This window comes from Chironomus tepperi, unplaced genomic scaffold (assembly GCF_022539635.2).
Source record: "Chironomus tepperi strain 1889 unplaced genomic scaffold, CSIRO-AGI_Ctep_v1 contig_441, whole genome shotgun sequence".
Lineage (NCBI taxonomy): Eukaryota > Metazoa > Arthropoda > Insecta > Diptera > Chironomidae > Chironomus > Chironomus tepperi.
In genome coordinates, this window is record NW_027226563.1 from 438,304 (window position 1) to 451,311 (window position 13,008).

Here is a 13,008-nt window from a genome sequence, read left to right on the forward strand (position 1 = left end):
CAATTGCAAGTCACTCGAAAGACGTGCTGGTGCTAATAGAGCAGCATGACATAGGACGGCAATGAAGGAATGGGTGTTGCATGTCAGAACTGCGAATTTGTACAAGCTTTGTGTTTTGGCCAGCAAAAGAGTAAAGTGGAAGGCATTTTGTAGCAACCTAAGTTCTAATTCCGAGCATTGTTCCAGTAAGTAAGTAAGTAAATGGAAGCAGCTTAAATGTGGCAACTTCCATTTGTGCATCGCTCGGGTTTATATACTTTTATGCTCTCCGTGTAATATTCAATACGACGAGAATTGTTGTGAATGATAACAAACACTTGAGGCGAGATTCCTGCTTTACTTCTTACTTACATCGTTAACGATTCTCAACTCTTCTACATCTTACAGCATTCTTTTTGTTTGTTTCAAATGTATGTAATGTAATGTTGATTTGAAAAAAACATAAAAAAAAATTTGCTTCAGATTGGGTGTTTTTGTTTTCCTTACATCATACTTATCTGGAATATGTAGACTGTAAGATATGGATACTGAGTGGGTTTATTAAGCAAAACATTTACATGATTTAAACGGGAAGGATCGAAAGTTACGGAACTTAAAAATATAGTTTTAGACACCTCTCCGCTTACCGTAACGCTTTGTAATAAAATCATGAACCAAAATTGGGAATCACTAACAAAATTGTTACGTGGGCGACCAAGACCTCATGCAAGGAAGATGTTGATTAAGGGACTGGAATCGGTATTAGCAAACGGTAGCCAGCAATAGAGCTAGTTTTGGACGACATCTATAGAAGGCCATGAATAACAATTATTCTGTACGGCCAGTGAAGTAAGCCAAGTAAATAAGTAACAGAATTGTAGACCAATCTTGTCTGCATCTAAATCATTGTTGCCCAAACCTTTTGTGCAATGAATCACACACTATGGTTGTAGAAAAATTCTTACAGCACACCATTTAGCAACACAAATAATACACCTGATCATGTTCTACAGCACACAAATGTGTCACGGCACAGAGTTTGGATAATACTGATTGTAAGCGTTACATAATTTTCGTACATTTTCTTCACGATGTGCTGAGAAATATAATTGACTGAAGAACATGCTTTTTTTATTTTGAGAATCTATTCCTGGACCATACAATGCAGATGGAAATTGATTTTATACAAGCAATAAAGGGGCCGTTCATCTCTTACGTGCAGTAAGTTAAATCTGGAAATTTCGAGAATTTCATAACTAATTTACGAAAAAATTCATCATTGTGCAACGCAATAAACGAACAGTTTCTAAATGACTTACAATTTAACTTTATAAAATGCCAACGTAACTGCCTACAAAAAAAAAGACTCGAATTCCAACGTTTTTGTTCATCAGCATGAGTCTTAGCCACATGCGTTGTTTCTTCTTTCTTACAGTAAATAGACTTAAAATGGAATTCTCTTCTTTAACATGTTAAGCAATACAAGCACATAAATGTACTCTCTTCTTCTCTTATTATTTAGTCATGGTAGTGCATTCAGCAAATATTATGGCCACGAGGAGGATGCATTAAATAAATTACACTTGAATGAGAGAATCAACTTGCAAAAAAGTCAACAAAATGATGTCATAAACTTCAATTAAAATTATTAGACAGGCATTCCATGAAGCAATATTCATAAGTCGCAATCAGAATGATTCAAATGAGAGAATAAATATGCAAATAAAGTATCGTCAATTAGCATTTGTCTAAAAACTCTATTGCCAATCGTATTTGCATGCTAAAAGCCGGTACAATCAACTTCGAAGTAATAAAATACATCTATAGTGAAGTCATCGTTGTGTATCTACATAATGAGGCATTGGCAACATGTATAGATGTATTTCAATACAGCAACAATGCCCGTACAGATCTAACGGTTTAATGTAGAATTTCGTTTCTTTTTTCGTGAAGCTCAATTCAGTTTATTGCTGGATATTGACGAGTTAAAACCTTAAAAATGTACAATTTTGTTGAAATTTTGAGTGATTTTGTTAAAATCGGACAAAGCTTTGAAATTTGTGGTACGACATTGCCTGAAGCTGAAAAGTTTTCAATTTCATTCACAAATGGAACGGCTTCAGATGCAGAAAAAGTTTTAAATATTGATGTCGATTTCAGCAACAATAAAGTAATCATCAATAAAGAACTTGAAAATGACGTTTCACTTGAAAGCGGATCAAAATTTGAGTTCCAAATTCTTGTAGACAATGACAACTTTGATATCAATCTTAATGGAAGCAATTTATGTGAATATAAATGGCAAACAGCACCAGACATGATTCGTGCTGTCATTATTAATGGTGACGTTGCTAGTCTTACAAAAATGAATCATTTGAGCGAAGACTATCCAAAGATTGCAGAAAATGAAGACATTTTGGGATTCGAAAGTTTCACACCAATTAAGTATCAACCTGGTCATGTTATTTCCATTTCTGGACACTGTACTGAAGAATTTTACCTGACATTCTTAGAAAATAATACAAATCGTCAAATGATTCACTTTGATGTCCGTTTTGAGGAAAATACTGTCGTCATGAATACAGAAGATGACGTCGATTGGTAAGAATAAGAACCACATTCAAATGAACTGAATCTTATATCCGTTCCTTCTTTTTATTTTTTAGTTGGACCGAAACTGAAGACCGTTCCGAAGCATTTCCATTCGAAGTTGAGAAGCCTTTCAAAATTGCCTTTGCATTTACTAGCGATTTACTCAAAATAGCTGTCAATGGAACTAAACTTATGGATTTCAGTTTAGAACGTATTTTATTAAATGAAGATCAATGCCTTTGGGATGTCTTAAGTGGATTCCGTATAGTAAATAGAGAAGAAGAAACAGTTACCGCAATCACTAATGTAGAACATATTCAAATGGATTCAGCATGTGATGATTTTGAACAATATTGTACATTGGAATAAGCGTGAAAATTGGTTGAATTTTAGCAATATTCTGATCAAAAGTAATCGGATGTACTCTATTTAATAACATATTTAATGACTTTTATACCTAAAATTTAAAATTGCAACCGTGAAGTTAATTTTAATAAAGAAACATTTTTAAAAGCAGTGTTGTTGTTATACATACTAAGCCAATGGTGAGCAACCTTTTTGCCTCGGCATACTAGTGTCATTTTCTAACACGTGTTTATGTACAAAAATGTGTTTTATAATAATCGGCTATAATTTCCAAAACAATTGTTATTTGCATATTGTGCTTGACTTGGTGCATCCCATGACCATTAATTGCATTAATTGCATATGCATTAATGAAATACATATGGAACCTTGTGGTTACATGAGATATAAGGAGAAATATGAAACGCAACAAACACCAAGTCTTAACTTTGAGGTAAAATTCATTTTTAGCGAATATCATCTTGCCCGTTGAATACGTCCCTGCGTTCCAAAATTTCATGAAATCTCTTCATTTTAATACAAAATAAAATGACCTAATGAACATGACCATTAAAATTAAATTTAAAACATTTCATGAAGTGCGTAATCAGCATGATTCAACAGATACATATAGCAGTCAGCCAATTCAAGATGTATTTCAATACAAAGATGATACATTGATAACAATTTAGTATATAACATAATTATTGAAAAAGAAGAAAGCTCCTTTAAAATTATGTATAAAAGGAATAGTAAGCCATGAAATTTATTCATTTAACGTTTTAAAAATGTTCAATTTTGTTGAAGTTTTGAGTGATTCGGTCAGAAATGGCCAGAAATTTGAAATAAGTGGAGTATCTAAGGCTAATGCTGAAACTATATCAGTAATATTTTCAACTGATAAGTCATCATCCTCTGGTCAAGTTTTAAAAATTGATTTAGATTATATCAGGAACAAGATCATAGTCAACGATGCATCAATCAATGTTGCACTCAACGCTAAATCTGAATTTAGATTTCTGATCTTCGTGGATGAAAACTCCTTTGATATCAATCTTAATGACATCAATATTTGCAAATATATATGCCAAATAAGCAAGATCCGTTCAGTAACTATCCTCGGTGACGTTGATCGACTCATTAAAGTAAATCAATTAAGTGAGGAGGTTCCATTAAGATCAAATTTTTTGGTCCTTGAGAGCTATACTCCTATAAAGTATCAACCTGGTCATGTTATTGTTATCTCTGGTAAATGTACTGAAGAATTTTACATTGACTTTATCGAAAAAGGCACATCCCGTGAGTTAATTCACTTTAATCCTCGATTTAGACAAGAAACTGTTGTCATGAATACAGTTGACGCAGGATCTGGCTGGTAAGTTCCTTTTTGATGCGTTGCTCGATTATTTTATCAAACAATTGATCATTTCACATTGCAGGTGGACGAACTGCGAAGATTATTCAAGAGACTTTCCATTTGAAATCAACAAACCATTCAAAATTGCATTCGCATTTGCTGGGGAATACTGTAAAATTTCCGTCGATGGAGAGCATCTCATGGATTTCGACTTATCACGTATTACATCGAAAAATGGTCAAAATATTTGGGATATGCTGAATGGCTTTGTTATAACTAATAGAAAGTGTGACACAGTCACAACCATAAATTCTATTGAACACGTCATAGTAGAACCAACTTGTGAAAATTTTGAAAAATTATGTTCATGCAAATAAGCAGAGGTCTAAGTCGGCTCGAATTTTGAATGGAATCGAGTCGACTTTTCCGTATAAAAGCTGGGCATTAAGCCCACTTCACTACAATAAAGATTAATAAAATTAATTCAGAAATGTATTAAACTAAATAAAATAATTAAGCATTTTAATTTCACCATACTGTGCAATCAGCACATAACATGACGAAAAATATTATCAATTTAGACTCATAGGTATGTGTTGTGAATTTGAACAAAATAAAGATGTGTTCTCGAATAACATACATGTATATAATTCCATATAATGGTTTCTATAACTGGGATTGATTTCTCCGATGGTGGTAAGGTATGGTACAGCACAGAGGCGCTTCACTGATGCGATACATATGATATACCTGGTATGTATACCATACGTATGGCAAAGTGTTACACTCAGAGCTCTCGAGTGTAGACTCGAGAGAGTGTAGACTCGAGTCGACTTTTCCATACAAAATCCGAGTTAACTACGAATTCTGAGTATACCCGTGCCATACCATGAGTAATTAAGTGGGACAACGATACGGTCTTGGTGTACCACGGATACAATACAGACATATCACTTTGACATACCAAGAGTGCAATCATACCATATATGTGGTCTAACTAAATCGTACTGTATCTTCACTAGAGAAGTCGGCCCCTGATTTAGGTTCCTATTTATCATATTCCAGAGCGACACAACTTAGACGGCTTCATCATGGAACTTTTATCGCTCCTTTAAAGCTCTTTTATAAACACCAAATATGAGCCGCCTCCACGTGGCTTTATTGTGAATAGTTCCAATTTGAGTGCCTACGTTGTGATATAACACGGGATCATTCGTTCTAGTATTTGCTATTATAAACATATTTACGCATTTTAAATTTTCTTCTTACCACGAAAGTCATTATCTGTATATTGCAAAGTGTCGTGCCAAATTTTTTATTTCTATTTCAAAAAATGTTTAATTTTGTTCAAGTTTTAAGTGACTCCGTAAAAAATGGACAATATTTTCAAATCGCTGGTATTTCTAAGACCAAAGCTCAAACGATAACAATATTATTTTCAACTGGAAGGACTCAAACTTCTGATTATGTCTTAAAAATTGATGTAGATTTTAACAAAAGTAAAATCATTATCAACGAATCATCAGAAAATGAGATTCCAACTGGATCAGGCGAAGAATTTGAATTTATTGTTAGTGTAGACAATGACTACTTCCAGATCAACTTTAACGATAACAATTTATGTGAATATCAGACTCAAGCATATGCTGATGAAATTACATCTGTTATCATTTACGGTGACCTTGAACGTCTATTAAAAGTAAATCATTTTAACAAGGAATATCCAAAAACAACTAATGATTGTCCAAATTTAGCATTAGAATGTTTCATACCAATCAAGTACCAGCCTGGTCACGTGATTGTAATTTCTGGTCAATGCACCGAAGAATTTCATGTTGACTTCCCAGAAAGTCACAAAATCCGTAAATTGATTCACTTTAATGTTCGTTTTAGAGAAAAATCTGTGGTTATGAATACGGAGGATAAAAATGAAGACAATAGGTAAATAGCTTAATGAACTGCATTGAATTTTAAAAACCTACGACATTTTCTTTTATACAGCTGGTCTCCCTTTGAAGATCGTCCTAAAGCGTTTCCTTTTGCAATCAACAAACCATTCAAAATTGCCTTTGCATTTACGGACGAAATTTTAAAAGTTGCAGTAGATGGAACTAAAATTATGGATTTCAGCTTGTTTCGGATTTTACTACAAGATGACGAAAATATTTGGGATATGTTATATGGTTTCCGTATAACTAATAGAAAGAAAGACACAATCACCAAAATTACAAATGTTGAGCATATTAAAATGGATCCTCAATGTAAAGGCTTTGAGAAATACAGCTCTAAAAATTAAATATCAAATGTTATGTCAGAATTGAGTTCTTTTTAATTGATGATTAAACTATCAATAATAAATATTAATCTTATCTTATCCATAAGCTCCATTTACACGTTACAGCAGTGGAGGGCAACCTATGTGCCGCGGCACTCTAGTATGCTGTCAAAAAAAAATTGGAAGTACCAAGAATCGTACACCGTGTGCCGTTTTAGTCAAGGCTTATAACCAAGTTGTGACCTCCCCCTGTTCCTTCCTGAACATAATAATTGAACCGTCCTTAATCAGTTTCAAATACAATTTTGCACATGTTCTGCTTAAGTTCAATGAATTTTTTTTTTTCCAAAATATAGAGCATGAGCTATATTTCATTAGCACCATTGTATCAAATTCTCAACAGATAATTATATATTAGTTTTGACCAATACAATCTATGTGCATATAAACGTTTCCAGAAATCGGCATTATATTTCTATTAGCAACAAAATGATAACATCATCAATGAATCATAGATATTATTGTAGCTAACAATTTCAGAAAAACATTTCTTGGCAATAACACTTTATCATTTTTTCCCATTAGTAATTCTCTACAGTATTTGTATTTAAAGCATTCATACTTAAACAGCACGAAGTGTTCGCTAAGATATTGCTCCGTCGTTGCATAAACTGTAGCAATACTGCTGCATACGATGCTCATTGAACAGCTCTTATCGTTGCTTGCTTGCTTCGGTGGCCGTTCAAATCAATTGTGATACATGGCCTCCTTAAGTTTGCGCCTGAAACTGACTATCGCTTTCAACCGCTTACCAATTACCGATGCCAAATGCATTACCAAATCTACCGACAGCGTCTGTCAATTAGATCTTGGGGCACCCGCGCGATCTCTTGCCTTCTGTTGAATCAGACTAAAAGACTTAATTGGATTCTTATAGTTGAATTGGATCAAGACACAAAATCAAGCACCTTAAAAAGCCTCAAAACTGCCTAAAAATGCGCTGTATTTAATTTTTGTTTAAATCTGCATTATTTTGTTCCATTCTCTAATTCACACAATGCCAGGTGCTAATAAATATTCGTCAAATATTGAATTATTATCTCACATAAACCTCCAATATACAATTCAGTTTGTTTTCGGCTACTGTTAAATTCACATCAACTCTTAACAAAAAAACTTCAAAAATGTATAATTTCTTTGAAGTTTTAAGTGATACTGTTAGAGTTGGACATATTTTTGTCATTTCTGGATATTCTGGAAGATTCGCTAATAGCTTAAAAATATCATTGTCATGTGGAAAAAAAGTTGAAGACTCAAATGTAGCACTGTCACTCGAAACTAAATTTGCTGACCGAAAAATTGTTAGGTCAGCATTTGTTGGTGGTAATTTTGTGAGTGAAGATTGCAGCAGTGAAATTGCAAATTTGTCATATGAAAATTCCATGCCATTGCGTCCTGGTGAGCAATTTACATTTTGCATACTTGTCGGTGATGATCGATTTCATATTGCTGTAAATGACGCCTCATTCTGCCAATACAAATTTCAATTATCACCGGAACAAATTCGTTCGATTATGATTAATGGTGACATGGATGCACTTGTTAAAGTCAATCATTTAAAAATGTTCCCATTCATCTATCCAAATATTCAAAGTGATTATGAAGATTTGGCTTTTGAAAGCTTCATTCCGAATCAATATGGTCCTGGACATTTGACATTGATAACTGGAAATGTTAATGGAAAATCGGATGGTGAATTCGTTATCATGTTCACACAAGATGAGACAAAACGTCAATTAATCCATTTCAATGTTCGATTTGATGAAGTCGCTGTTGTCATGAATACTATGGATGCTGAGGAAGGGTGAGTAAAGTTCAAATTAATTTTTTATGAATTTTCCAAATAAATTTTCATTTACAGATGGAGTGACAACGAAATTCGCACAATGGACTTTCCTTTCAGACTCGGTGAAAAATTCAAGCTTGCATTTGCATTTACCGAACATGAATTGAAAGTTGCTGTCAATGGTGCGCCAATCATCCAGTATCCATTACACCACATTGAAATGGACGAGAATGAAAATCTTTGGGTTGCACTCACTGGATTTAGAATTAAGAATGGAATTGACATGACAACAACAATCACAGAAGTTGAGCATATCAAAATGAACGACCACAATTGTGATGATTTTGAAGAATACAGTGCTTTGGAGAATTAAGTTTGAAATGTCATTAATATTCAAAATTTAATCAACTTACCTCTGTGTGATCTATAATATCTAAAGCTAACATCCATTATCTCCATTCTTCACCTAAATTAAATAAAATGTATCTAAAATCACTTTCACGCGCTAATTGAGTGAAATAAAATGTTGTTCGCTGCACACAGCGAATTCGATTTGAATTCGCCCTAAATCAATATTCAAATTTCAGAAACCGTTATAAATATTTCAAACTTTTTTCCAGCAATTTGAAAGTTAAAATAGAATATCTAAATCTCAGGAGATTATTTTAAGCATAATCAACCTTTCATCCTTAAAAATGTTTCTATCCTACAATTTTTCATGTCATGAAATCGATTTCAAAGTACATACGATAGAAGATTTCCATTTCCAAAAGGAGTCTTTAATAGCTTTTCAAATGGAATATAGAAATAGAATAACAAAAATCAATAAAAAAAGAAACAAAAAATGTGAATTTGGGAGATAAAACTTTTTTTTTCCTTATAGGTATTCCCTGCTGAAAAAACCATTTTCCATACGTTAGCTCGATGTGTGCAAATATTTACGTATTCTAATCAAAATTTATGTGGTGAAATTTGTATTATCATGCTCTTTTGCCTCTAAAATATTCATTCAAAGTCACTTTAGTCCTGACCTAAAAATTTATATGCCAACGATAATAAAATTGTGCAAAATTATGGAAATTTGTTTGCTTTTCCCATCTCTTTTATTCTTTTTTTGGCGCTTTTTTGAAGAAAATTATGCATATAATTTCACTTTGATTGGCTGGCTGAGTAGATGGCTGGATGAAGCATAATATATCAGTAATCAGACATCGAAGAGAGCTCCAGTTTGAAGCATTAGCTCAGTACTATCGAGTTCTGTATTATTGTTTGGTTTACTAGCTTAAAACTATTGCTAAATGCTTTAATTAATGATTTTCCAGCTTTATTTACAAGACAACTAGGAAATTTCCCCTCGTTATCAATTTAAATTTGTTTTGACCGTTAATTTTCAAAAAAATTTGACCGTTATTGTACATGAAATTTTTGTTTTGGATCCTAATCAAACACTGATCTCTGAGCAAAAATGCGTTTAAGTTCCTCGATCAACAAAAGGACTCTAAATTTTTTTTTCGTAAACTTCAATTCACATTTTTCTCTTTGGCAGATGCGAAACGACGTAATGATGCCATTTGTTTCCTCTAGACTCAAAATATGTTGAAATGTCTCTCATTCCATTCGATTTACCTTTTTTTGCTCCAGCTTCATTGTTAAGTAAGTGAAATTTTTCATATTACAGTAAACATTCATTTGTTATGCTTCTGTGCTGTGCTTTTAACTTTCCGTTTTTTGCCTTTTCAGCGACATATCCGTAAAGGTAAACACAATATTATCATCATTTAATATGCATTTAAATGGAAATAATCTCGTAAAGTTGTTATTGCACGTACTCAAAGCTCATCATTTTTATAAGACAATGAAAAATGACATGATTAAATTGTCGTAATTGATATTAATTGAAGCTTTGCTAAAAGCTTGTATTATCAAATTATGATAAAAATCTCATCAACTTTCATACTATTTTATATAAAGGCACACCTTAAACGTCTCATGAAACACTTCATTTATCACTTTGAAAGTCAACAGCTGAAAATGAAGCTTTTCGTACTTTTAATTTTTGCAGCATTCTTATCCGGTGCTTATGGAACCTATGGCATGGGTTACACAATTCGTAAGCAACAAAGTAAGCTTTGAAATATCATTAAATTGATCTTAAATTAATTATTTACAGAACGTCCAAAAACTTATCAAATGCCAGCGATGTATTCAATGACTTATTATACTCCTGTCGTCCAAAAGAAAGCAGCTACACCACAAGTTATTGTCATTGACAGTAATACATTAGCAAATAGTGGAATGAATCTACAACAATTTATGAGCAAGATTTCACCAGGAAGTTCAAGCACTGCTAAATCAGGTTTTGGAAGTTCGATCGGGGGTTTTGGAATTAAAAGCAAATCTGGCGGTGGTATTGGAACTTCAGAAGGGTCAGGTGGGGGTTTGGGAAGCTCAATAGGATCAGGTGGGGGTTTCGGAACTTCAGGTGGGGGTTTCGGAACTTCAGGTGGGGGTTTGGGAAGCTCAGTAGGATCAGGTGGGGGTTTCGGAACTTCAGGTGGGGGTTTGGGAAGCTCAGTAGGAGGAAGTGGGGGTTTTGGAAGCTCAGGAGGGGGTGTTAGTGGTTCAGGAGGATTATCTGGTGGTTTTTAAAAGTTTAAGATAATGAGGTTTGGAGTTGAAGAGGTTTGGGTAGTTCAGGTAGGTCAGGTTGTGGTTTTGGAAGTTCAGTAGGATCAAATGGATTTAGAGCAACAGGTTCTTATGGATGCTCACGTAAATTTTTAAATTTTTTTTGCTTTATTACTGATGGCTAATGGATTTATATTCTGATTGTTTTTTCCAGTTATCAAACGACAATGATGATTTGCTGTGTATTATTCTTAATATTTTGATTACTGTATCTTAAAATAAATTATTGTTTTGATTACTGGATCTTAAAAAATCAACTTCTACGTATTTTTACGTAAAATGTAAATAAAGGGATGACAACTTGGTAAAAACAATTACAGCATTAAACGCTTTTTTCACTACATAAGTCAGTGTAAACTTTTTGTCAAAAACAACAAAAATAATCTTTAATATTTAAATTTAGTTTTTAAAAAATGACAGATTTAATAAATTTTAATCAAATGGGCATTGTTGAACCAGATAAACGTCTTAAGCAGCTAGTTCTGTCGGGAAGTAACATAAGTGTCGATCCAAATCAGAATATTTTAAGGTAAAGAAAATTATATACCAAATAAAGTGCCGTCAATGAATCATTATTTAATTTACATGAATATTTCATTACTTCTATTACTTTTATATAGATATTTCAGATCTGGAAATGAGCTTTACCGAATGGCAAAAGTTTATATGAATGAGGGAAATTTTGAGAATGCCTATATATTATTTCTACGATTTTTAACATTATTTGTTGAAAAAATCCGGGAACATCCAAATTTAAAAGAAGTTCCAGCAGAGACTAAAAGAGCCAATAAGGAGAAAATGGCTGAAATAATGGCCTTAACCGAGAAGCTTAAAACGAAATTATTGGATAGATATAAGAAGGAATACGAACAATTCCTTAAAGATCAAGAGATTGAAAGACGAAAGGCTATAGAAGAAGCTAAACGAAAAGAACTGGAAGATGCAAAAAATAATACAGCAAAAATATCCACTCCATCAAATATTGTTGTTCAACTCCCTACAGCTCCAGATTTTGCAGATCTTGATGAAATCGTATATCCTAATGACTTTCCATCAGAACCACAAAAGAAGCCTGGACTGTTACCAGGAAGTAAACCCCCATCCTTTGATCGCAGCACAAAACCGTCTATGTCAGTTTCATTAATGGAAGGTGCTTTAAGAACATTGTATGTTCCAAATGATACAATGCAGCAATTCCTTGATGTCGCTAGACCAAATACAGCACGAAATGTCGAGACATGCGGAATCTTATGTGGTAAACTCGAGCAGCATCAACTCTATGTGACTCATATAATTTTACCAAAGCAAAATGGTACATCCGATAGCTGTAATACAATGAATGAGGAAGAAATATTTGATATTCAAGATCAATTGCATTTAATTACTTTAGGATGGTACGTTATTTCTTATAATTTTTCAATTACGTAGACCTTTACGTATATTTTACGTAGACATTTACGTCTAATTTACGTAATACGTAAACATAATACAGACAGATTTACTTATCGATTGAATATTTTTACAGGATCCACACGCATCCAAGTCAAACAGCATTTCTTTCATCTGTAGACCTTCATACTCAGTGTGGATATCAAATAATGCTCGCAGAATCTATAGCCATTGTTTGTGCGCCCAAATATAATGAAATTGGATTTTATTCACTGACATCCAGTGGACTTGAATTTATTGCAAAATGTAATCAAACTGGATTTCATCCACATCCACAAGATCAATTTATGGAAGCTGTGCATTATGAGCTTGATAAGAGTAAAAAAGTGACTATTGTTGATCTGAGACAACGCTAAAAATATATAAAAATAAATTAACGTTCCTAAAAAATTCAAATATTTACAGTGAAGTTTCTATTTAATAAAGTTGTTCCAAGAATTAGCGAGGTTTTCCTGTAATTTTGCAATTCTTGAGTTT

General features: G+C 33.2%; 4 protein-coding genes and 1 long non-coding RNA gene across 5 annotated transcripts; all 5 read left to right on the forward strand.

Annotated features, from left to right (window-relative positions):
• The first annotated feature begins 1,936 nt into the window (after positions 1–1,936).
• On the forward strand, positions 1,937–3,087 carry LOC139097893 (32 kDa beta-galactoside-binding lectin-like). Its single transcript, XM_070649850.1, has 2 exons — positions 1,937–2,580; positions 2,646–3,087. Exons 1-2 carry the CDS (start codon positions 1,979–1,981, stop codon positions 2,938–2,940), a joined length of 897 nt encoding a protein of 298 aa, XP_070505951.1. The 5' UTR covers positions 1,937–1,978; the 3' UTR covers positions 2,941–3,087.
• Positions 3,088–3,674: 587 nt separating this feature from the next.
• Positions 3,675–4,786, forward strand: LOC139097896 (uncharacterized). The gene is made up of 2 exons (XR_011545117.1): positions 3,675–4,291; positions 4,356–4,786. It is a non-coding gene; the product is annotated as an uncharacterized lncRNA (long non-coding RNA).
• A 732-nt stretch (positions 4,787–5,518) lies between these two features.
• Positions 5,519–6,637, forward strand: LOC139097895 (32 kDa beta-galactoside-binding lectin-like). Its single transcript, XM_070649851.1, has 2 exons — positions 5,519–6,214; positions 6,275–6,637. Exons 1-2 carry the CDS (start codon positions 5,607–5,609, stop codon positions 6,567–6,569), a joined length of 903 nt encoding a protein of 300 aa, XP_070505952.1. The 5' UTR covers positions 5,519–5,606; the 3' UTR covers positions 6,570–6,637.
• Positions 6,638–7,673: 1,036 nt separating this feature from the next.
• LOC139097864 (32 kDa beta-galactoside-binding lectin-like) lies at positions 7,674–8,967 on the forward strand. The gene is made up of 2 exons (XM_070649821.1): positions 7,674–8,412; positions 8,470–8,967. Exons 1-2 carry the CDS (start codon positions 7,733–7,735, stop codon positions 8,765–8,767), a joined length of 978 nt encoding a protein of 325 aa, XP_070505922.1. The 5' UTR covers positions 7,674–7,732; the 3' UTR covers positions 8,768–8,967.
• Positions 8,968–11,433: 2,466 nt separating this feature from the next.
• Positions 11,434–12,927, forward strand: LOC139097897 (STAM-binding protein-like A). The gene is made up of 3 exons (XM_070649852.1): positions 11,434–11,611; positions 11,703–12,476; positions 12,608–12,927. Exons 1-3 carry the CDS (start codon positions 11,496–11,498, stop codon positions 12,885–12,887), a joined length of 1,170 nt encoding a protein of 389 aa, XP_070505953.1. The 5' UTR covers positions 11,434–11,495; the 3' UTR covers positions 12,888–12,927.
• Positions 12,928–13,008: the final 81 nt, after the last annotated feature.

Coding starts and splice junctions, on each gene's coding strand:
- LOC139097893 (XM_070649850.1), top strand. CDS start 1,979: ATGTACAATTTTGTTGAAATTTTGAGTGATTTTGTTAAAATCGGACAA. Junction 2,581..2,645: donor ACAGAAGATGACGTCGATTG/GTAAGAATAAGA, acceptor TTTATTTTTTAG/TTGGACCGAAACTGAAGACC.
- LOC139097864 (XM_070649821.1), top strand. CDS start 7,733: ATGTATAATTTCTTTGAAGTTTTAAGTGATACTGTTAGAGTTGGACAT. Junction 8,413..8,469: donor ACTATGGATGCTGAGGAAGG/GTGAGTAAAGTT, acceptor TTTCATTTACAG/ATGGAGTGACAACGAAATTC.
- LOC139097895 (XM_070649851.1), top strand. CDS start 5,607: ATGTTTAATTTTGTTCAAGTTTTAAGTGACTCCGTAAAAAATGGACAA. Junction 6,215..6,274: donor GATAAAAATGAAGACAATAG/GTAAATAGCTTA, acceptor TCTTTTATACAG/CTGGTCTCCCTTTGAAGATC.
- LOC139097897 (XM_070649852.1), top strand. CDS start 11,496: ATGACAGATTTAATAAATTTTAATCAAATGGGCATTGTTGAACCAGAT. Junction 11,612..11,702: donor CCAAATCAGAATATTTTAAG/GTAAAGAAAATT, acceptor ACTTTTATATAG/ATATTTCAGATCTGGAAATG. Junction 12,477..12,607: donor CATTTAATTACTTTAGGATG/GTACGTTATTTC, acceptor ATATTTTTACAG/GATCCACACGCATCCAAGTC.